Genomic DNA, 23,614 nt, shown 5'->3' with positions numbered 1-23,614 from the left:
CACTCACGGGGCCAAGTTGCGTGCCACCAGCTCACCGTACCGCGCCGTAGCACTCGCTGGTACACCAGCCCGACCGCGCGTCCCACTCGAGCCGGCGCGTAGACCGAGCTGCCCCGCCGGCCGCGGCTGAGCTCGTACCGACAAAACGGGACGAGCCAGGTGAAACGGGTGGCGCCCCCGGCACGACCACACCTGGGGTGTGCCGTGCCGTCCCGTCCGCGCCGGGGGAAGGAAACGTCATGGGCCACGCCCGCGCGTGCGGCGACGGAGGAGAGGACGGGCTCCCCTGTCAACTAGGAAGCCGGGGTGTGGTGTGTCAACGAGATCCGTTGCCCACACCCGGCCGCGTCATCGTGCTCTTACCATTACGTACGGCATTTACACGGGCATCCAAGCACGCGCCGATTCGCTGCTGCCCGGATCATGATGCCAGTGGGATTCGTGTGTTAGGCCAACACCACCGCGCGACCCCAAACGGGCGTCTGCTTTGCCCGGATTTGGTCCGTTTGGGTAGGCAATGGGGTCGTGTCCGGACCTGTCCTGCGATGCAGTGGCCGTGCGCCCAGCGCGCGGCCGCATTCTTTGGCCCCACCAGTCCGCCACGGCCAAAAATGCCCATATATTCGTATCAAAACAAGTTTGCACGTTCAAATATTAATTGTCTAAAAATAAAAATAGTTTTACAACCAAATCGAAATTATCTCTAATAAAATAGTTTTTACAACCAAATCAAAATTGTCTAGAAAATGAACCAATACATATATTGGTTGCCAATGTGACTCCACGCGTGCTCAACCAAGTCATTTTGAAGATCCAAATGAGTGTGCCAATCACGCAGCTCACGATGGAATTGGACAAACTGTTCAAACGTGGCCGATTCTTAGTGCAGGGGCTCAACATTTTCACCTTGATAATCAAATCCTTGGTCGAAGATGTTGTCATCACGCTCGTCCTCGACGATCATGTTGTGCATGATCACACAAGCAGTCATCACCTTCCAAAGCTTCCCTTCATCCCAAGACAGTGCAGGGTTTCGAACGATACCCCATCGGGATTGAAGCACACCAAAAGCACGTTCCACGTCCTTTCTAGCACTCTCTTGCATTTGGGCAAATCTCGTTCTCTTCTCACCTTGGAGGCTCGAGATTGTCTTCACAAAAGTTGACCACTGAGAATATATACCATCAGCTAGATAGTACCCCTTGTTGTACTGGTGGCCGTTGATCTCAAAGTTGACAGGTGGGGAGTGGCCTTCTGCAAGCCTTGCGAAGACTGGAGAACGCTACAGCACGTTGATATCATTGTGAGAACCTGACATGTCGAAAGAAAGAATGTCATATCCAAAGATCCTGCAAAGCCACCGCTTCTAATATGACAGTGCACGGTTTGACATGCCCCTTGTACTGGCCCTGCCAAGCAAATGGACAGTTCTTCCACTCCGAGTGCATACAATCTATGCTGCCCAGCATGCCTGGAAAGCCTCTAGCTGCGTTGGTCGCCAACAATCTCTCTGTATCAGCGGCAGTTGGCTGCCTCAAGTACTCAGGGCCAAACACTGCCACCACGGCCTGGCAGAACTTGTACAGTGACATCAGACATGTGGTCTCACTCATACGCACATACTCATCCACTAGATCGCCTGGAATTCCATATGCAAGCATGCGGATGGCCGCGGTGCATTTCTGGTAAGAAGAGAATCCAAGCTTGCCAAGGGCATCTGTTTTGCACTCGAAGTATGGGTCATGAGCAACCACTCCCTCTCGGATACGGTTGAACACATGCCTTGCCATACGAAAACGGCGACGGAATTTATCCGGCTTGAAGAGCGGGGTGTTCGCAAAGTAATCGGCATAGAGCAGGGCGTGGCCTCTCTCCCTGTTGCGGTTCAGGTTGGGAGCATGGCCAGGGAGTGACCCCCTGTACCGAGGAAGCTGTCGTTGAATGTGGTCGTGAACGACCAGTGCAGCCACCACAAGATCTTCATCATCCGACGACGAATCGTCCGATGAACAAATGAAGTGGTGGAAGAAAAATTCATCTCCACTGTCCATACCTTTGTGGGCAAAGTGTCGAACACCTTGCGGTCGTGGTGGCAAAGAGGCCGCGATGATCACCTCGATGCAGCAGGGGTGGTTGGCGGCCGGCTACTGGCCGCTCTGGAGCACTCGTCTGAACCTGCGGTGGCCGCCGTGGTACGTCGCCGGCGGTCATATCCCCTCTTCCACCGGCTACGACGGCGACGGCCAAACCTCCTCCGATCGACAGCCAAAACTACGGCGAAAGCGCGGGCGTGGTGGCGGCCATGTCAAGACGTGGTTTGGTATGGACGGCCAGGGGCTGCGCAGTGAGGAGGCGGCTGGAGAATAGCGGTGACGCCGGTGGCGGGGCGGGGCGGGAAGAGGGGGTGGAGGCATTGGAAGCGAAGGGACTGCTAGTGTCCCCGACAGGCGGGCCACGGGGGGACAAGGGCGTGCGGCGAGCCCGTCCGTGTGATGTCCGTTTCACCCCAAACTCGGCGCAAGTTTGGGCCGGGGATGGGTCGAAAACGGACGGAATCCGGACATTTGTCCGTTTGGGCCACGCGTTGGGCCGCGCTATTCGTCCGTTCTACCCCAAACGTACGCACCCGGACAAGATGGGGTCGCGCGGTGGAGTTGGCCTTAGGCCAGCACCAGCACACGACCCCAAACGGACGTCTGTTTTGCCCGGATTCTGTCCGTCTGGATAGGGCAATGGGGTCGTGTCCGGGCCTTTTCTGGATGCGGTGGCCGTGTGCCCAACGCGCGGACGCATCCTTTGGCCCCATCCTACCCGCCACGGCCAATATGCCCATATATTCATATTTCAATGTTTAATAAAACAAGTTTGCACGTCCAAATATTAATTGTCTCAAATAAAAATAGTTTTACAACCAAATCGAAATTGTCTTGAATAAACATAATGAACCAATACATCTATTGGTTGCCAATGTGATTCCACATGTGCTCAACCAAGTCATTTTGAAGATCCAAATGAGTGTGCCAATCACGCAGTTCACGATGGAATTGGGTAAACTGTTCAAACGTGGCCGGTTCTTGGTGCAGGGGCTCAACATTTTCACCTTGAAAATCAAATCTTTGGTCGAAGATGTTGTTATCACGCTCGTCCTCCACGGTCATGTTGTGCATGATCACACAAGCAGTCATCACCTCCCAAAACTTCCCTTCATCCCATGTCAGTGCAGGGTTTCGAACGATACCCCATCGGGATTGAAGCACACCAAAAGCACGCTCCACATCCTTTCTAGCACTCTCTTGCATTTGGGAAAATCTCGGTCTGTTCTCACCTTGAGGGTTCGAGATTGTCTTCACAAAAGTTGACCACTAAGGATATATATACCATCAGTTAGGTAGTATCCCTTGTTGTAGTGGTGGCCACTGATCTCAAAGTTGACTGGTGGGGAGTAGCCTTCTGCAAGCCTTGCGAAGACTGGAGAACGTTGCAGCATATTGATATCATTGTGAGAACCTGCCATGCCAAAGAAAGAATGCCATATCTAATATCACAGTGCACGCTTTAACATGCCCCTTGTACTGGCCCTGCCAAGCAAATGGACAGTTCTTCCACTCCCAGTGCATACAATCTATGCTGCCAAGCATGCCTGGAAAGCCTCTATCAGCATTGATCGCCAACAGCCTTTTTGTATCAGCGGCATTTGGCTGCCTCAAGTACTCAGGGCCAAACACTGCCACCACGGCCTTGCAGAAGTTGTACAGTGACAGCAGACATGTGGTCTCACTCATGCGCACGTACTCATCCACTAGATCGCCTGGAATTCTATATGCAAGCATGCGGACGGCCGCGGTGCATTTCTGGTAGGAGGAGAATCCAAGCTTGCCAAGGGCATCCGTTTTGCACTCGAAGAATGGGTCATGAGCAACCACTCCCTCTCGGATACGATTGAACACATGCCTTGCCATACGAAAACGGCGACGGAATTTATCCGGTTTGAAGAGCGGGGTCTTCGCAAAGTAATCGGCATAGAGCAGGCGTGGCCTCTCTCTTTGTTGCGGTTCAGGTTGGGAGCAGGGCCAGGGACTGACCCCCTGTACCGAGGCCGCTGCCGTTCAATGTGGTCATGAACGACCGGTGCAGCCACCACGAGATCTTCATCATCTGAGGACGAATCGTCCGATGAATAAATGAAGTGGTTGAAGAAAAATTCATCTCCACTATCCATACCTTTGTGGGCAAAGTGTCAAACACCTTGTGGTCACGGTGGCAAAGAGGCCGCAATGATCACCTCGATGCAGCAGGGGCGTTTGGCGGCCGGCTACAGGCCGCTCTGGAGCACCCGACGGAAGATGCAGTGGTCCATAGCCGTCGCCGGCAGTCGTATCCCCTCTGGCACCGGCTACGACGGTGATGGCCAAAACTCCTACGAAAGCGCGGGCATGGTGGCGACCATGTCGAGACGTGGTTTGGTATGGACGGCCGGGGGATGAGCAGTGAGGAGGCAACCAGAGAATAGTGGCGGCGCCGGCGGCGGGGTGGGGCGGGGGAGGGCGGATGGAGGCGTTGGAGGTGAATGGAGCGCTAGTGCCCCGACACGCGGGCCACGGGGAGGACAAGGGCGTGCGTTCAGCCCGTCAGCGCGATGTCTGTTTCACCCCAAACGCGGTGCATGTTTGGGCCAGGAATGGATCGAAAACGGGCGAAAAACGGACATTTGTCCGTTTAGGGCCGCGCATTGGGCCGCGCTATTCATCCGTTCTACCCCAAACGGACTAGGACAGATGGGATGGGGTCGCGCACTAGAGTTGGCCTTATTTAAGTGCCCAAAGGAAGAAGTACAACCCGGCCGTGACATGAGCGTGTAAAGTGTACGCACGAGAGCTGGAAATGAAACCAAGTACGTATGCGTGGTCGCTACGGTCAGTGTAACGCTAACCAGAACCACTGGTGTTACAATTAATTGGGTTACATCGAAAGAAGAATGGCAAGCCAGCAACACTTCTTCATTTCATGTGATGTCCACGGGGATTCTTGTGACGAAAGATTATCAGAACCACATGCAGCCACTGCAGAGACCACAAGCACGAGCTAGCGTCCACTCATTTTTCTCTCAGTACGAGCATTTGGAGAGGCAAACGAATATTGAAGGCACGAGTTTACGAGAAACAACACCACAAATCACAGAGCTATTGTTAGTAGTGCAGGCCATCGTTCGGCATAAATACACAAAATAGTTCTGCCATGTATCGATAACGACTGGGGCACTTTTTGTTCAGTAGATATACAGGTAGTATATGATGCAGCTCCCACAAAAAAAATAGTATATGATGCAGAATCATCCAACTCTGAACGAGACAACAAAAACACTTGCATATCATATCCATTGTTCTGCAGTTTACAACGGTCCACAACATGGTAACAGAAAATAAAACATTAGTCACACTTACCACTTGTTCTAACCATGAGAAACATGACTTCTCCTGAGAAAATGAGGGAACAAAATTTTCTAACATCAGTATTGTCGAATTTGACGAAAACTGACATCGAGCAACACCTATGTGAACAAAAATTGTACAGTACACTGAACTGGGTCGACCATATTCTCACCAACATATGCTTATGCCTAGCAGACAGTACAAAAGCAATGCTCGGACCAATATATAACTTTTACCAGGTGATTGGTATCTGTTAGTGCTGCCCATACTTCTGATTATGATACGGGAGTCACAGAGCCAGAGATTTATCGCTTATCAGAACTTGCCAATGGATCCAACGGCATTAGAGCACAATGTGAGGCTACCAAAACGTCGCCTACTCACGTGCTGCATCTGTTTGTGAAGCCAATTAGTTGCAATACCCTTCATCCGCGGTCCATTTCATGTGCATGTCCTGCATTAATATAGTATTCCTCTACTGGCATTGGCAATATGTAATATCGCAGTGCATCAAAGCTCAGTGCCAAAAGGGTAAAAGGTGCTCACCCAATCACCATGACATTCTTTATGATGCTCGCGCCAAAAAATCATCTACGGCAAGAGATGCATCACCATGTGAAACAGCATTATCAGGCTCCGGCATGTATAGAGAAGCGGAAGAAACCTGTCAAGCATAAAGAAATAGCATAATGTTTCAAAGACCATAAGATACCACAAACACACTACATAAACCGGGCGCAAGGTTTACCTTTGTGTCTATCTGTAATTCTCCGCTATTTTCATCTACTGTAAGAACGGCACCATGTGCTTTTAACCATTCCTCACATTCTTCCAAACCATCAGCTACGTTAGCCTCACAAAGTACGTCAACTCTTGTGAATCCCAAAACTCGTGTAACATATCTCACAGGTACAGTTGGCCGATAAGATTTTGACATGCATTTTATTGCCTCAAAACGCATCCGCTCAACATAGAGGTCTGCAAAGCAAATAGCGTAAGTAGACAAGCATCATCTTAACGGAAAAGTTAATATCAAAATTGACAAAAGAATGTCAAGTAAAAGAAATATCATCTTTACCCATAAGACATGAGTTCAAGCCAGGTGCCTTCTTGTATAATTTAAAGAACATGACATAGTTTCCAGATGAAACAGCAGAATGAACTGCAAGTGCATGCTTGACTGTTTCGTCTAGCCTGGCCTCCTTTGACAAGCTGAGGATAACAGATGCATCAAATATGGCTAGTGTAGCAACGGAATAACCATTTTGTATATGCACTTTTATTCAATATATATACCTTGCCATGGATGAAAGCAAGTCTCTTTTGTTATTAGAGTGCAACATGACACACAACAAGTTGTAAGCGGAGAACTCAAGATGACAGCCAGCGATTCCTTCACCGTATAACCTCGTCAGCTGTGATTGGCACTGCCAAGTGTTGCAAAAAATAATAATTAAAGAAACTAGGCTGTTGATTTCATTCTCTTTCAGGCAACTGGATCATCAATACAAATTACTATCAAGTAAGAATACAGCTACTAGTTTCAGAAGACAGTAAAGACAATATCCTACATTACTATAACAATTGCAAATAAGGCTATATGTTTTTGTAAAAGAACTCGCATCGGCTTAACTGGAAGCTAACGACGAGGGGTGGATTCCAAAGGAAATTTGCGCAAGGATTCCAAAGGAAATTTGCGCAAGGATTCCAAAGGATGTTCCACCAGGGAGGAGACTTAAGGTCCTCCCAGCCTCGTGCTGCTATTAAAAATATCACCATCAGTGACCCATTTTTTCTTCTTTATTCTATTCGGAAACTAGAACACGAAATAAGATTGCTTTACTTGTTTCAGCACTATGATGAATCAGAACAAGTTAAGCGAACCTGATTATATTCGGACAAATCTCCAGCTTGAAGTGCGAAGCGTGCATGAGTTTCATAAACCTGAAACAAGAATGAAACAATCAATACAGAAGTTATACAGAAGGAAAAATTAAATAGTTTTGGACAAAGCAGACTGATGCCCCCATGAAAAACAGTGTGATACATCTGAATATTGATATTAAAATGCAGTATACCACAATGAGAGGTTGTTATCAAGATACCTTGACAGTCAGCTCGTTCTGAATCCTCTGAACAGTAAGGTCTTGCCTAATAGATTTCAATTGATCACATTTATAGAGGTAATTCTTTTCAGATGTTTCAACCATGTGAAGAGCTTTCTCTAAGACATCTTCTGGCCTTACCTGCAAAAGATGTGATAAGGAAGCTAAAGGAAGAAAACAGCAACAAGGCATAATTGATCTCTAAATCTAATTTTTGTATCAACGATATATATTCAAGCCTACAGTTTATAGAACAATTAGCAAAGCATCCTCACAGTGGCTGGATCAGGAGCGGATGTAAGGCGTAGATATCGTTTCTCGATTTCCTGACACGTTCCCTTAATTGTAAGTGCGTCCCAGTCGATGTCCTCCACTGCCAAGCTAGCACCATCTCCATTACTTCTATTATTAAGCATTGAAATGGCTCCCCTTGTGTATACATTGGCTGCTCCATTCTTATGTGGTATGGAACTCATAGATTTTGATGATGCACCCTGACTACGTTCAAATCGCTTAGATCTATGCTCCCGTCGCTTCTTCTCCTCGGGTGAATTTGTTAGTGCAATTGAACTGGCATAATATTTCGTAAGATCCTGCTCCTTATCACTGTCACTTGAAGCATTCCCGTTTTTTGTTAGATTCGTATTACCACCAATCCGCTGCTTTTTGGAGGGCCTCTGATTCCATTGGCTTGGAGGAGCCTGACGCGACTGGACAAAGTTTCCAAGATTCCAAGTGTTACCCTGTGACATATAAAACCAAGTATTTTCCCCAAGAAGGGAATTTGAGTAAACAAACAAACCTAGGGTTGATGGTCGTATTCAAATTAAAAAATTCCAGAATGAAAGGCATGTAAGTAATGTTAACCCATCTGAGGGCTTACCGTTCTTCTAGTATTTTCCCAAGTAGTGCAGGCATTACTTTTTGCTGGCTCTTTCGAAACAACTTCCATGTTGTTAGTTACTTTTTCCTCTGCAACAGGCTCCCACCTACTTTTCGTACGTCTACTCGGGCTCCTCCTAGATGTTGAAAAGGAGAACGGACTTGAATCCTTTGCGTTGCTGCCAAAGGATTAAAAAAAAAGACTAGTTAACCGATTGGCCCTCTTAAGGGAGAGCTTCAGCTTTACTACCATAATCTTAAGCCCTCCCTACGCTCGGGGCATTTCTCAGGGAAGCACTAGTGTCTTTTATACTGTAAGCTGAAACCGTCCCCAGAATCTTTTTCCGTATGCCAGTTCCAGGAAGAAGTTAAACTCTCCCAAGAACAATATAACAGACTATAAAGAATCCACTGAACCAGCCCCGAAAAGTGTCAATGCTTTTCTTTGGGTACACAATTATGCACCTGAGCTGCTTAAGATGCCAAATGGCCCGTACACTCTGTTATCACGCTGAATTTGCAATCCAAAGTCATGTAAGTTATCTTGTGTCTACTTATATTTGCGATAGTCCCTAGGGAAAAGAAATTGCTTTTGGTAACTACTGCCCGTGATGCTGGTAGAGTTATTTTTGTTGTTGAATTTTCACCAAACTTTTAGGTTTAAATGTTAAGGAAAGATGTGAAATCCCATTCATGCCAAACAAAGAGCTGGTTTTCACCAAGTTTTTAGTTGAGTGTTGAGGGAAAATGTGGAATTCAAATTCAAACTCCATTCATGCTGGACAAAGCAAAGCACCTTACAATTTTTACATAGAAAAGAATGATGGTCATTCGTATACGATTGCTGGTTAGTGCAGTATCATCCCATATAAGAAAAGGTTACCTTGTCATAAATGTGCCTTTGGCATTTTCTGGCAAAGCTAATAACGGCTCAATGTCCCAGTTCTTAGTATGAAGGGTCCCATCAGCAGTTGCCTTGGTGATTATCTGATATTATAGGAAGAGAAAAACGTGGAAGTTAACAACCTCTTATTAAACTCACCATTCACCGCGATATTGAAGGAAAATACAATTTAATAAGGAACAACCAAAATAAACTGAAGGTTTTATTTTGTAAATTTTATTAAACAACCCATGAACCAAGGATCATGCTCTATAAAAAATACTCAGGAAAGCAGAAGCAAAGACAATGATAAAAAGAAGAACAAAAATGGATTACTGAACCTCCTTCATGATGCTTTGGGTGGCAGATCTCTGGGCATCATCCTTGCAACGGGAAAGATTCCGCTCGACATAAGTACAAAGTGAAACAGGGAATGATCCCTGGAGAGCACAAAAATAATATAAAATAGAATGATGGTTAGTGCAAAGTTGTAAAGATTGGTATGAAAACCGATACATGATGCTACAAACATAAGGTGTGTAACAGGATTATTTATCGAAGTCTTAACTTGAAATGTTTGAAACTAGGCACTTCTATTTGAGTCTGGGCTCTGGACTGTAGTGTACAAATCCTACTTCAATAATTGTAATGGTCCACACTAGCATTTCAGTTTTAGAATGTTCACATTTCCATAGGGTTGGTTCATGTGCCTGGAGGACTCCATTGGCTTAGCTGTATAATTATATCATCATCGGACATCGGTGCTCAACAAAAAGAATGGAGTAACTAGAATATATAGTCTCACCTGAATTGCAGCTCCATGACCATCTTGAGCTGCATTCACATCATTCTTGGGCATGTTAACACCAACATAAGCAGGTTTTAGCGATGAATCAACTTCTAATTTCTTCCCAGTTTGGGGCATTGACATTGGGAAACCTGGAGCTATTCGAGGGTTTGTCGGGATGTGTACTTTATTTACACTGGCAACTGTTCTCGTAAAACCCTGCAAAGTTGGTTGAGAGTTTTCATTAACATGATTGACTGAATAAACATTTGAGCTTTGACCTTGCGCATGCAAAGCTTTCTGTTCATCTCGTTGGTTACTTAATGGTAACTGGCCATGACTTGTAGAGTTTTGTTGGTAAGCTGGCGCCTGGTTGGCATAATGGTTCTGAAACCCTGAGACAGCAGCTGTCTTATTAGCATAGGGGTTTTGAAACCCTGGAGTGTCTGGTGACGGGTTGACGTGGTGGCTTTGAAACCCTGGTGTGACTGGTGCCAGATTGACATGCTGGCTTTGAAACCCTGGAGTGTCTGGTGACGGGTTGACGTGCTGGCTTTGAAACCCTGGGGCGCCTGGTGCCGGGTTGACGTGCTGGCTTTGAAACCCTGGGGCGCCTGGTGCCTGGTTGACATGCTGGCTTTGAAACCCTGGGGCGCCTGGTGCCTGGTTGGCATGCTGGCCTTGAAACCCTGGGGTACCTGGTGCCTGGTTGACGTGCTGGCTTTGAAAACCTGGGGCGCCTGGTGCCTGGTTGACGTGCTGGCTTTGAAAACCTGGGGCGCCTGGTGCCTGGTTGACGTGCTGGCTTCGAAACCCTGTGATTCCCGCTGCCTGTCCACACAAAAATGTTAGTCAAAACATGGTAGCAACATGCTATTGCATAAGAAATACTGTCCTTCCAAAAGAAATTTATGATCATTGATGCAGATAAAATTTAACACATGCAACAAAACCGTCAAATGAAAGAAGTATCACAGGTTCCGGTAATCTTTTATGAGCATATTAGAAGTTAAATGCTGCATCATTTGTCACCCAATGCAAGGTTTCAAGTAACACAAGTAACACAAATAACACATATTACGTTGGTCCTACAAGTAACACAAGTAGCTAGAAAGCAGCATGTAGCTTCACTGTTAGATACTCTCTCCATTCCAAATTAACTGAAGCTCTAGCTTTGTCCTAAGTCAAACTTCTCTATGTTAGAAAAATATGCTGATATCTACAAAATGAAATATATATATAGTATGAAAATATATCAACCATACTTCCATAGGCAGTTGCACAAAGCTATGTTTAGAAAAAACAAAAACCATAACAAGCTACATGGACAATCCAGAGTTGCACACAAAAATAATGCAAAATGTGATCAAATACATAAATTCTTCAAAAAAAGAGAGCAGAACTGATAATAATACCTGGGGAGGTGCAGTAGGTGCAACAGCATCATTTTTCCGTTGGGTAGTACCTGGTGGAGGTGGCTGGGTACTGGGATATGCATAACCAGAACCGACACTAGCAGATTTTGTATCAGAAGCACTGCTGCCAGCAACTGCGAAGCCACCGGAGTTTGGTGCAGGCTGGTCATAATAATTAGACCACTGGTTGTACTGTTGAGGATAGTGGAAAGAAGTGGTGGGCAGAGAACAAGAACTTTGGGCAGCATTAGTATCTGATGGAGTGTAAGTCTGATATGTCTGGGCGTGAACATCTCCAGAACTTCCTCCAGACCAGGCATTGTTTTGATAATAATAGTTGTTGGTAGCATATGCTTGCGCAGTCTGATCAGCACCAGCATTATAATATGTGTTACTTGTAGGACCAACGTAAGATCCTGAATTTGGAAATGAAGTAAGAGGCTGATATGCAGCACCTGAACTTTGATCTACTCCTTGGTGAACAGAAGAATCGGTTGCTGGTTGTGGATAATTATAGTAATAGTTTGGATAATGTGCAGCATTGTAGCCAGGTTGAACAGAATTTGAGTAAGGTGCATAAGTATTGGTTGCATTAGCTGTGCCAACAGCCGGTTGAGTCACATGAGGTGCACCACTTGTCACATTTTGAGTAGCTCCTGAAACTGAGACATCCCTTTGTGGATCGTAGTAAACTGCATTTTGGTTTGAATTATCCACTGGATAGTTCCAGGAAGCCCCACTTGAAGACCACGCATGATGACCAGATGCTGAAGGTTGGTACTGAGATGAGCTTGGCTGCTCTTCGCTCCAGCCCTGTTATTTAGTGAGACCAAACATATTGTCAGCTCATAATTATGGATCATGAGCAAAGCAGTATCATCAACCTACAATCACTGTTCTAGAAGGTGACAGTCACACACTACAGCAGCGATTTGAAAAAGAACAGAAGAAGCTAGTAAGGAACCTGTGCATTGCTAAGAACTAAAAAAATTGCTATGAGTACTACAAGTTTACAAGATTAATTATTTAATTGAATCGAGATGTTGCTTGGTGTGTCCATGACATTCAAGGAAGAACGGGGTGTTTTTGCAACAGAGATTTCAGTGGCCAGTGAGCAATATAAGTTCAACCTCAGCCATCAATAGCAGATCGGACAGTTGGCACATGATACCAAGGTGAGCGGACCATTACTGCCAAGTGGTTTCTTTACAGGGGTGAAGATATTAAATCCAGTGGTAGAAATCCGGAAGGAACCATAAAGGCAATAGCCATTTGCCAGCGTACCAAGTGATCCTCATCAAAAATGCATGACCACGGCCCAATGTATTTATAGGATGCATCTTTTTTCCTATCTAAGGCAGAATTCCCTGCTGATGTGGCAAATTTCTATGAAAAAATATGCACAGAGAGAGAGAGAGAGATCTAAATGGCTAATGTAACAAATAAATGAGCAATTCCTCGCAAAAAAGTGAGTAATGGCGTCAATGAGACACTCCACATCAATTAATTAGTATACACAAATAACGAAACAATAGCATTAACTGGCTGCAAACTGCAGTTTGAGCAACACTGCTTAACAACTAAACACAAGTGTTAAGTGATTTTGCTAAGCTCAACTTTTTTTTCTCGAGTCCATTTTGTGACAATTGTGTATGCATGGAGACTGATGTGATATTAAGCATATGACTGGATGCTGATCCAATGGATTATGCTTAAGAAAAATTCAGTTGTTTTACAAATGGACAGCCCAAATGTTAAATCTTCACAGTATGGCCAAAGCCATGAACTCATGCCATAGAAAATACATGCCTTGACAACACAAACCAATACCAGACAGCAATTGGCGCCCACCGTGCATTGCTGAGAACAAATCACCCAATGAACTTGCCATATATAATTGGGGCATTACTTCAAAAGTTTATCCTATAATCCAAGTCTATGTGGTCGCCTATGCTGCCTTGATACTTCATCAAGTTGGCGTACGGGTATCAGATGCAGTACTTAATACTGATGGAGTAAGTGACTAGAGTACATGGCAAATAGGGAAGGTGGAGGCTGTGCAAGCGGGTGGGAGAGGGTAATTTTCTTTGCTGCATTCCATATACCGCCACATACTGCGCTCATTGTGTATGTGTTGTAGACAGATATAGAGAAGGGAGTTTGTCAGAAGAGTTTGTGTCAAAACGAGGAGTTTTATCTTAGTTATATCCAACCTAGCATTAGGTACTCCCTCTGTCCCTAATGTTGAGGTTCACGTATATTGAGGTTCGACTTTGACCATCAATTTGACTCACAAAACGTGTGGTATGTGTCACAAAAGTTATACCATCCCATTCATATTAAAGAGTGGTTTCAAAAGATATAATTTTTTTACATGTAATCAATATATTGTTAGTGAAAATGCTGGTCAAAGTGTGATAACGAGAACAAGGGCACCATGTAAATAGGGACAGAGGGAATATATTATTAGGAGTCTTTGCCTTGGGAATCAAGTTATGCTGAGGCAGGGACGAGGATCCAGCCATCACAAGCTGGAATTACTGTTCAGTGAACAGTAATCATCCACGAATGTCTATATAAGGGATGTATCTGGTATCCCTATTGTGAGGAGTCAAGCAAGAACATCAATCTGTTCTCTAGTTATTCTCTCTTCTCAATCTATGTCTACCCAATCCCTAGCAGCCCCGCAGAACTTTTTTGTTTCGGTATCTCTGGAATATGAGTCAAGGATCTTACTCTCAAGAGTGCTTCGATAGGCTCCACTCTATCCCCTGAATAAGTCAGGCTCCGTTAGCTTGGCTGAGATGGGGATAACGAGTCGACATTAAAGCCCCCAACGTTCTGCCAGACACTGGACAGGGTACACTCTGTAAATGTGCAGAGCCAAGTGTAGTTTCGAAAAGCAGTAGGCACTTCTAGGCCCCTTCCCAGCTACTGGATCACTCCAGTGCTTCTGGGCCATCTGGCTATCTTCAGAATGGTAATTATCCCGCTGTAAATCTAGGTTCACATGGGGGGAGTCCCCGTCCTCGTCACTAATTGGAGAATAGGACCCCATTGTCATCCCTACTCCCTCCCTCTCAATACCACTTCTTGGAGTCTGGACGCCAATTCGTTCTCAGTCTATTGCGGTCTCCATTTCTTCTATATTTTCAAATATATATACCAGTGTACCATTGTTTCATCATATCCTGGTTGTGGGAAATTTTTGAATCACCATATCCGAAGCACCATCCATATCAGGGCAAGTAGATGGTCACAGCACAGTGTTTTCATCAATAGATCGTTGATCTTAGCTATCAATACCAGTTAGCAAGTTACAGATACTCAACCTAGGTAATAACAACACAGGCTCTCAGATAACTATAGCATATCGATAGGGCCACGGATCAGGGGTTTCATCCTTGCTCTTTGAGCCTATCTTCCGGCGTTATGTGGATACATGTAAGTGTTGAGGGTCTGCGGAAAAAATCTAGGAATTGCGGCAAGGTACGAGGAAGGCAAACCTGCTTCGAAGATTCAAGGCAGGTTTTCAGATTAGGAAAGATCCAGCTTGAGTAGTATTCCTATTGGGAAGGGGGAGGGGGGTGTTACTACATAACGGTGTAGTTTGAGTCCTAATATGAATCCTAATCTTTTGAGTTTTGAGTCTAGCATCTGTATCCGTAAGGCAGACCATCTACATAAAGAAGCAGACACGCGGCATCAATCAAATCAACGAAATGGAAGAAATTCATCTTCTATTCGTTCCAGAATGACCTAGCCCTCCTCCAGTCCTCCCAGCACCTAGGGCTTCCAGCCCTATCCCTAGCGTGTGCCCCATGGCACCCGAGTGCCAAGTTCCTGACCCTAGCCTAATCCTGCTCCACAGCCTCCGCTCCAAGAGCTCAAGCACTAGCATCCAGGTAATGCCCATTTACAAGCTACCGCTATTGTCGGATAACACCAGTTCCAAAAAAAACTGGTCACCAAACATTGCCCAGACAGATGAAGCTAGTATAAGACAGCGTACATCGAAAACATCACATCCACCATTACAGCTCCAGTTAGACATATTCACTTATCATGCAAGAACACAAACAATTCTAGGTAATCCGTCAAACATGAGCACCCAAGTTGGGAGCCAACATTAAGCTTCCCAAAGGATGACACCCTGAGTACTTCACAACTTTACTTACATAAAACTATCACATTAACTAACTACTATGTATACACCCAAGTTGGGCTAAATCACTAGGATGGTATATCATGTATCTACACTACTATTAAAAGAGCAAACATGAATTCCTCTAAAACCACACTACGAAGTGTACACAGAAGTACCAGAGACGTTTGATCAATCCCACTAAATCACATTCAACGTTCTATATTACATCGAAGGTCTACCACACAAATCAACGCTCTTGATTAAATGTTCTGCCAGGGCAGACTACCCCGCCCACGTCCTGCTTCTCCCACGATCTATACCTCACGCAAGCAAATCGCCGCACAACGCGCCGCTAGACGCAACTGAGCCCCTATTCATCAGGTTGACCTTCCCTGCCTTGACTGCGCCCCCGCCTCCCTCCCCACCCCGCCGTGCTCCCTCTCCCTCCCCTCTATGGTCGTATGACGCCCGCTGCCGGCGCAACCTCCCTTCACCCCCGCTCGACGTCGCCCTGCCCATCTGCCTCTCCCATGGCGCACGGCACCTGCCGCCGGACCCGCCCTTCCGCCATCTCCTGTATCGTCGGCGCAACCTCCCTTCGCACCGCTCGCCGTCGGGTTGTCCGGCCCATGCGCCTCTCCTACGACGCCAGCCTCCAGCCCCGCCATCTCCTGTGGTGCACGACGCCCGCCGCTGGCCCCGCCCTTCCGCATCTCCTATGGCGCGCGCGCCTGTCCGTCGGCCACGCCCGTCCGCCTCTCCTGTGGCACACGACTGTTGCTGTGTACGTCTGGAACAACGCCACAGGGTGGCCCTCCCTCATCGGTAAATTTTGCGTCGAGCTTATTTTGTTTGATTTCATATGCTGTGTGCCAAATTCTAAATTCTGAAGGCTGTGGCTGGAATTGCCGTTCCATTCTCATGTTGAACTAATGTGTGATACTAGGTCTTTGCATCTTCAATGATTCATCCCGGGAGCCATATGATCTGTCAGATGATGACACTAATTTGCAGAAGAAGTTCACACGTCTAAGGGATCATGCAGCTGCACTGCGAAACTACTGTATAATCCTGACCTTTCTTTCTTTTGTCTTCACAAGGTTGAAAGCGCTCTTGGTTCTGCTGAAAAGCTTGTGAGAGCATCACCTGATGAGCTGTTCCACTACTAGGGTGATCTTGTTCAAGCACTGGTACATGTTCGTTGTTCTGATGTCGTGATAGAAGGTGAGGAAGATTTTGCGGAAGAAAAGCGACAGAAGGCATTAGTCGCCTTGCTGGTAACCAGCCCATTTGAATCATTTTTGCTTTGCATTTTCTTCAGGATTTGGTACATGTGTATTTTCACATAATTTTTAACAAACCAATTCATAGATTCGTTGTATATGAATAACCGACCAAACAAAGACCGGTGATAATCAGCGTCATCCCGGACCTAACGAACATTTTAGTCTGAATTTATCTAACACTATGGGAATAGGGTAAATGATAACCAAAAGTTAGAAATCTGACATTATGATTGATCATACTATCTGTAATCCATACTCTTCTGCTTTATGGGAGTTAGTCTGTCGATCATCATGACCAACTGAAAATAATTAAACCGGTAGATCCCGACCTCAAATGGCGCGAGTGCTCTATGAAAGCTTGGGATTTACCCCGCTAATGTACTTGTATTAGGACGTTCTCTACACGTTCGGAATAGATTATCAAGAAAATTTATCTAAAGTCTGATCAAATTCATTTAGATTCAGTTTAATTATAGTGTCTGTTCATTTTTTACATTGATTTTATCATATTATAAAATTGTCATACCGTATAGTTCTTAAAACTGCATATGTTTTCCTGCTGCAAGTGCCACTGTTGTCACAATGCTGCAAAGAGACGGTGCATGGATGCATTTTTTAACTCTCATGAGTGCTTGTAGAAGAAGAATTGTACAATGCGGAAAGATGTTATTTGCATCTGCAAAGAGGGATCATATTTGTAGATTGATTCCATAAGAATCAGGTCACTCCTTGACTAATTCGATCTTGAATTATTTGCATTTTTTTAACATGGTTGGAGATGTCGTGTAGCAGGAGCAGGAGCTAATGGACAGTCAGTGAGCCCCAAGGGCGGTGGCCCCTGCAACATGAAGAAGACCATCCAGACAAAGGGGAGGTACACGGATAGCCAAGGATGCAAGGAGACGTGCAGGTCTGCGTTTCAGAGTTATCTCTTTCAGCACCAGCGATTAAATGGTCCGTAGCTGGTCAGGCGTGCTTGCATAAAATGTACTTTGTTAGTTGCTAGAGCCATGCTAGCTTTGTATGTTGTTCTTGCAGCCTCAACTAGCTAATTCTATTTAAAGCTAATGTTGTTCTATCCTTCCAATTACTGTTGTTATTCAGATTTTTTTCTTTTTTTGTTGTCATTCAGAGTACAAATGTTATGAGAATTTCAGGATTTTTGTCATATCTCCCAGTTACCTTAATTTTGTAAGTTGTGTTCTAATTCAATTTTGATTTCCTTTCACAATAGCCTACTTTAAAGCTGTGTGAATCCATTATTTTCCTTTTGAGTTTGCTGTAGAGCAGTGGAGGCGAGTTGGGAACCTTTTTTTTTAACTTGGTGGATGTACTGTTGTAGCGATGGAGATTTGCCTGAATGTTGCTTTCCTCCGCGTGAAGTGCCTAGAATTCTCGAAGGCGTCAACAAGACCCGAAGGAGATTGACAAAGTGTAGGCAAGAACGTTGATCTCAAGTTCATTGTTGTCTTTTTCTATCTGAACATTTTCTTATTTGGAGTTGCAGTCAATTTATGGTGTATTGTAGTTTGTTTGGTTGCATCAATCAAGAGGGCTAATATGATGTATTGCAGATTGACAAGGTTTGGTTGCATCAACGAATTGATTTAAGACAAGATAGCAATGGGAACCATTGTCCTAAAGTCAGCTGGATCATCAAAGTTCTCTGTGCAGCAAAGCCTGATAGGCGTGTTGGATGTTGCTGCATGTCTCAGCCAACAGAGTGATGATACTGCTGTTGGATCTCCAGCAACATGCTACCATAGCTCTTCGGGAAGCAAAAAGCTGAGAATTGGCAGATGACCGATCTCATGTTGTGATGTGCTTTAGGTGTGTTGCTCACCGTTCTGGCTGTTTTGTTGTTTCAAACATCTCAATTTAGTTTGGTCATTCGAGAACTATAGCGTGGTCAAGTGTATTGACTTTGTCGTTCAGCTCTCCGCTTGAGATTATTTTAGTTCTGATTTACTTTCATTTACTTTGTTTTGCAAGTAGCATGTCCTTAGCGTGCCACCGTGTCAGTACAATGCCAGTTTTTGTGTTTCATATAATGCTTAATTACAGTTGATTGTACCTTTATTTCTAAACAAACAAAATCAACTGTAATTTTGTAACTCAATGCAGATTGAATTATCATACATTCTGTATAAATGTAATGCCTATTATATATTTCTGAAGTGTATTAATAACTGGAGAATACTATTATGGGGCTAATCAGAATATGGAAATCCATGACATGTTCCGATGCACACTTATACTGATGTTAGCAAGAGATAGAATCAATACATTGATGTAGCATATCTGCACTGTTCATGTACACTGAAAGTGACTAACTCTATTGTTTTTTCCCCTCGCCAACTTAATACAGTATAGTTCCCATTTAATCTAAATTGAGTCAGTGATTAACTGGTTATTTCTTCTGCAATTGCTGCATCAAATCATGCGACATGCTTTCCCGTGAGCTAGCTTCTTCAATACATGCTTCTCTGAATTTCTACAAGCTAAATTAGTACATGCTTCTCTGAATGTTGGCCTGCCAATTGGTATTGGATTTTTATATGTTATAATTTGCCCTATCTCCTCTTCCTACACCCAAGAAAAATAATTAGAAAGCATGAAAGATGCCAATCAATATTTTCTGCTGGATATGTCAATTGTTGTAGCTATTCCTACATCCATCGATAGGCCAAGATTTGTTTTTACAAAGCATGAAAGATGCCAAATATGCTGGATTGAATCCAAGCAAGATTTGAGGAGATTGTATGTAGGGCATTTATGCCAATGGATTACTGCATTTTTTTTAGTTTCTAGACCATTTGAATGGAAGAACTGTGCAGAATCTCTTTGACAATCTATGGAAAATGCACCTAAAATTCAGTACATGCTTCTCTGAATATCTTGAATAAAGTAAGCAAGATTTGTTCGTATACGTTGTCTGCCAATCGTTATTGGTACCATGCATGCATATGTTTCAGATTCTTAATCCAAGTGCCACTTCTATACGTGATAAGGTGAACTTTTGATTCTCTTTGTGCATGTTCATTATATTTGTAGCAGTAATTGACAGTGGTGAAGATCAGTCAATTTTGCAGCCAACTCATATTTCTAGACGAATATTCATGGTGTTGTTGTGGCTGCATTTGTATACTGCTGTTTTCCAACATGTTTGTGTGACAAGAAAATAATTAAACATCAGTCACGGTCGTCAATTCATCATTTTCCACATTTTTTGGTGACTACAGTATATAAATCACATCCCGACCACCACGGCCGCAACAGAGATCACAAGGAACATGAGAGAAGATAGCAAGATCCATAACCCCCTCCTACTCATTTATCGTCATACACAGTTTTTTTGCTTGTATTTGTTCAAGAATAAAAACATTGTGTATTCGTTTAATTCCTATGAAGTTCTCTTAGTCATATTTCAGACGTGCATTGCACGTGCAAGCTTACTAGTACGTTAAAGCAGGTGAATGAGCAAAGTAACAGTGACAAAATACACTACATCAACTACTTCAGTTGTACGCTGGTCAAAATTCCTACACTTGTGAGGCAGTAAATTAGCAAAATCGGATGTCAAATCCAATCTCCAGCAGCCAGAAGAAGCTATCCACGTGCCCCAGGTGACCTAAGTATCCCACAGCAAAGCGAAGAAGCAGACGCTATATAATAATAATGCGAATCAACTAGCAACCTAGCCGTCTGCGCGACCAATCTGCATCTCACAGTTCTCAAGCCATAACCGGAACTCAACGAATCGCGCGCAAGCCCAGGAAAGGTTAAAACAGGGCGGAAGCAAAGGCCTGCCAAGCTCGGGATTCCTGAGTGACGAGGAGCGGCGCAAGCATACCTCGTTGGGCTTGGGGTCGGATCCGGCAGCCACCTCGCCTCCCTGGGCCGCCATCCCCCCGCGCCCCGGAGCTCGGGAGCTCGGGCGGAAACCCTAGCCGCTCGCCGCAGAGAGCAGAGGCGCCCGACTTCGCCGCTGGTACGGACGGATAGAGCCGGATCGAAAGGACGCGCGCGCCAAGCGAAAATGAGGCACGCGGGGAATCGGAGGCGTGTGGGGGGCGAGGGGCGATTGGCCGAGGAGACACGGAGGGGGGTTCTTCTGGCCCGGCGGTGGCTTGGTGGAGAGGAGTGTGGGAGGCGGCGGAGTGGATTGGTGTCTGTAAGCGGGCGAGTGCTGCGGGAGGGGGGAGAGGAGGGGGGTCGGCGATGAATCGGGAGGGGGAAGCGCCGACGACGACGAGGGGCAGCGAAGAAACTTGTGGGTGGGTGGGCTTCCGCGCTCGGCTTTATTAGGGGCCGTGGGTCGTGGGTTGGTGTGGGTGGTAAGGGAGCAATGAATATGGGACTGGACACTTGGGGGGCTGATGGGCCTAGACCGTCAGACGGCCCGCGAAACAGAATATTTTTTCTTTTTTCCCTATTTTTGCATGGCGAAACAGAATATATGGATAGCCATATATACGAACTATTTCTTTTAAAATACTTCCACTCAAAAAAATCTTTAAAAATACTGAACGTTTAAATTCTTGTACATTTTTAAAAATTAAGAACATTTTCATGGATATTTCAAAAAACAGGTAGACACCTTTTTCATTTGTTTTTTAAAATAGCGATAGGCATTTTCCAACTAAAGAAATTATGAATCCCACGGGAACATCAAACTTATCGCTAGGAACCTCAAACTGAAAGGCTTCCAAAGCGCCCCACTACTTCTGCCGTTCCTTTGAGTTGGAAGCGCGTCTCCGGAGTCCAAACAAATTAAACGCTAGAGCAGCACGATGGCAAGGTCGATTGCCAATCAGTAGTGGAGCGAGCACAAGTAGGCTGTTCGATAAGGGCAGAAAATTCAGCGAGACTGACTTTGGCAGGGACTGTGCCAAGCAAGATTTACCGTACGAAAAACAAATCCAAACGAATTGACACCCATCTGCAAAGTTCTGGCCATATTACACCGACAAATTAAGATCTGCAGAGACGCGGGAAGGATTCTGCAATGCATCCCAAACGGGATATCAGAAAAAAGCAAGGGAAATTACAACGCACGAAGAGAACCTATCGGCTCAGCGCTATCATCTTGACACAGCAAGGTTTGCAGCAAATAATCATTCAATTAGTTGCGGGATCTGCAGAAGACAGCCGCGGATCCACAGCCAACACAGCGGAAGAAAAGAAATACATACAGGACAGCAAGAAAACAATTGCATCACCAGATTCGCAACAGGCTAAATGCGGCACCACAAAGAGTCATAAAGCAGAACAGCATCGTCATTAGCATAATTCATAACTGGAGAACAGTTTTGTTAACTCTCGAACCATATAACTCGGCAAACACAGTATTTGCCCATCAGGTTCAGAACACGGAAGCAAACTACTAAGCATAGGATACTACTACTAAGCATAGAAGGCACAGAACCCAGATCAACTACAGATTTCTCCTCTTCTCCACTTTCTTGACCGCGAGCCATGGCTGGTGCGCCAGGGCCAGCCAGCGCCGCGGCTCTTCAGCCGCCGAAGCCGTACAGGGTGCGGCCCTGGCGCTTGAGCGCGTAGACGACGTCCATGGCGGTGACGGTCTTGCGGCGGGCGTGCTCGGTGTAGGTGACGGCGTCGCGGATGACGTTCTCGAGGAAGATCTTGAGCACGCCGCGGGTCTCCTCGTAGATGAGCCCCGAGATGCGCTTCACGCCGCCCCTCCGGGCCAGCCTCCGGATCGCCGGCTTGGTGATGCCCTGGATGTTGTCGCGCAGGACCTTGCGGTGGCGCTTCGCGCCGCCCTTGCCGAGCCCCTTGCCGCCCTTGCCCCGCCCCGACATGGCTGCCTGCTCCGAGTAGCTTGAGAGAAAAGGGGATTTGGGGGTTTTTGAGCGGGGATTGGTGGGTGGAAGAGATGGGTGAGGTGAGACGGGGGAAGGGGTAGTATATAAGGGTGAGGGGAGGTTGTGGAGGCGGCTGGAGCCGTCCGATGGAGAGGAAATGGACGGCTGAGGCAGCTTTTGCCGGAGATGCCGCGGATCGTGCCGTGGACTGGATGCGGATCGGTGACGTGGCAGCGGATCCCAAATTTTGCGATTTTTGCGCCCCCGGTTTGCATCGTGGGCCGAAAAGTAAACGGGGATTGTGGAGTGATGCTGCCTGGCTGGTGGGGACATAGGAAAAAATATGGCGGGAGCACCAATTTAGTTTCATACTCCCTTCATCCAAAATAAATGTCCTGAGCTTAGTACAAATTTGTATTAGAGCTAGTACAAAAAATATTTTTTTCGGATAGAACACTTATTTTGAGACGGAGGAAATATTAAGTTACAAAAATCTGAATTTAGTGCCTACACTGCGACATCTCTTCTCGATACCGTTGGTTACTGTACCGTTCAACACTAATTATCATTTTGAATACACTACACAAACGTTCATACAAACACATATACACTCACCCCTATGAACCTACGCGTACTCTATCCCTAACGTTGGTTACTGTACCGTTCAACATATTCTAACATGTTTATAAAGCTTTTTTGTCAATTAGTAAAATAAGAAATTACATTTTTTAATAGTGTACTATAGTTTCTAAAAATTGAGTAGAACTTACAAATATTGTAATTGTGCTTGACTATATCAAGCTGCTAACATGTTGTTTCAAATATGCAATTCTGTTTGAAACTCTGGGA

The 23,614-nt window shown here is 45.4% G+C and overlaps 5 protein-coding genes across 28 annotated transcripts; 1 reads left to right on the top strand and 4 right to left on the bottom strand.

Annotated features, from left to right (window-relative positions):
• Nucleotides 1-880: 880 nt before the first annotated feature.
• LOC141043033 (uncharacterized) lies at nucleotides 881-2,051 on the bottom strand. Its single transcript, XM_073511950.1, has 2 exons — nucleotides 1,620-2,051; nucleotides 881-1,282 (listed from the first exon to the last, which is right to left on the bottom strand). Exons 1-2 carry the CDS (start codon nucleotides 2,049-2,051, stop codon nucleotides 881-883), a joined length of 834 nt encoding a protein of 277 aa, XP_073368051.1.
• Nucleotides 2,052-2,954: 903 nt separating this feature from the next.
• Nucleotides 2,955-3,959, bottom strand: LOC141043032 (uncharacterized). Its single transcript, XM_073511949.1, has 3 exons — nucleotides 3,620-3,959; nucleotides 3,379-3,507; nucleotides 2,955-3,292 (listed from the first exon to the last, which is right to left on the bottom strand). The coding sequence occupies exons 1-3, from the start codon at nucleotides 3,957-3,959 to the stop codon at nucleotides 2,955-2,957; spliced, it is 807 nt and encodes a 268-aa protein (XP_073368050.1).
• Nucleotides 3,960-5,340: 1,381 nt separating this feature from the next.
• On the bottom strand, nucleotides 5,341-21,209 carry LOC109786054 (SAC3 family protein A). Of its 3 annotated transcripts, XM_073510860.1 has the most exons (14): nucleotides 20,788-21,209; nucleotides 11,502-12,314; nucleotides 10,105-10,917; nucleotides 9,641-9,739; nucleotides 9,300-9,403; nucleotides 8,418-8,595; nucleotides 7,810-8,277; nucleotides 7,535-7,675; nucleotides 7,314-7,373; nucleotides 6,726-6,856; nucleotides 6,508-6,641; nucleotides 6,178-6,407; nucleotides 5,976-6,093; nucleotides 5,341-5,883 (listed from the first exon to the last, which is right to left on the bottom strand). In XM_073510860.1, exons 1-13 carry the CDS (start codon nucleotides 20,839-20,841, stop codon nucleotides 5,995-5,997), a joined length of 3,324 nt encoding a protein of 1,107 aa, XP_073366961.1. In that variant the 5' UTR covers nucleotides 20,842-21,209; the 3' UTR covers nucleotides 5,341-5,883; nucleotides 5,976-5,994. The 3 variants fall into 3 exon arrangements, with proteins under 3 accessions (XP_073366961.1, XP_020200218.3, XP_073366962.1); XM_020344629.4 differs by having other exon boundaries at nucleotides 5,341-6,093; XM_073510861.1 differs by having other exon boundaries at nucleotides 5,341-6,093; nucleotides 8,418-8,553.
• On the top strand, nucleotides 15,985-19,007 carry LOC109786055 (uncharacterized). Of its 22 annotated transcripts, XR_012205331.1 has the most exons (8): nucleotides 15,985-16,473; nucleotides 16,595-16,711; nucleotides 16,818-16,925; nucleotides 17,573-17,655; nucleotides 17,727-17,844; nucleotides 18,067-18,125; nucleotides 18,277-18,372; nucleotides 18,509-19,007. XR_012205331.1 is itself a non-coding variant. In XM_073510863.1 (6 exons), the coding sequence occupies exons 1-5, from the start codon at nucleotides 16,110-16,112 to the stop codon at nucleotides 18,292-18,294; spliced, it is 723 nt and encodes a 240-aa protein (XP_073366964.1). In that variant the 5' UTR covers nucleotides 15,985-16,109; the 3' UTR covers nucleotides 18,295-18,372; nucleotides 18,509-19,007. The 22 variants fall into 22 exon arrangements, 6 of the variants coding, with proteins under 6 accessions (XP_073366964.1, XP_040260347.1, XP_040260348.1 ...); XR_012205332.1 differs by lacking the exon at nucleotides 17,573-17,655 and having other exon boundaries at nucleotides 16,818-16,872; XR_012205330.1 differs by lacking the exon at nucleotides 17,573-17,655.
• A 1,241-nt stretch (nucleotides 21,210-22,450) lies between the features above and the next one.
• LOC109786056 (histone H4) lies at nucleotides 22,451-22,762 on the bottom strand. The gene has a single exon (XM_040404412.3). It carries the CDS (start codon nucleotides 22,760-22,762, stop codon nucleotides 22,451-22,453), a length of 312 nt encoding a protein of 103 aa, XP_040260346.1.
• Between the last annotated feature and the right edge of the window lie 852 nt (nucleotides 22,763-23,614).

Source organism: Aegilops tauschii, chromosome 3, assembly GCF_002575655.3.
Source record: "Aegilops tauschii subsp. strangulata cultivar AL8/78 chromosome 3, Aet v6.0, whole genome shotgun sequence".
NCBI classification, from domain to species: Eukaryota; Viridiplantae; Streptophyta; class Magnoliopsida; order Poales; family Poaceae; genus Aegilops; species Aegilops tauschii.
This window is presented reverse-complemented; position numbering and strand designations above follow the sequence as displayed.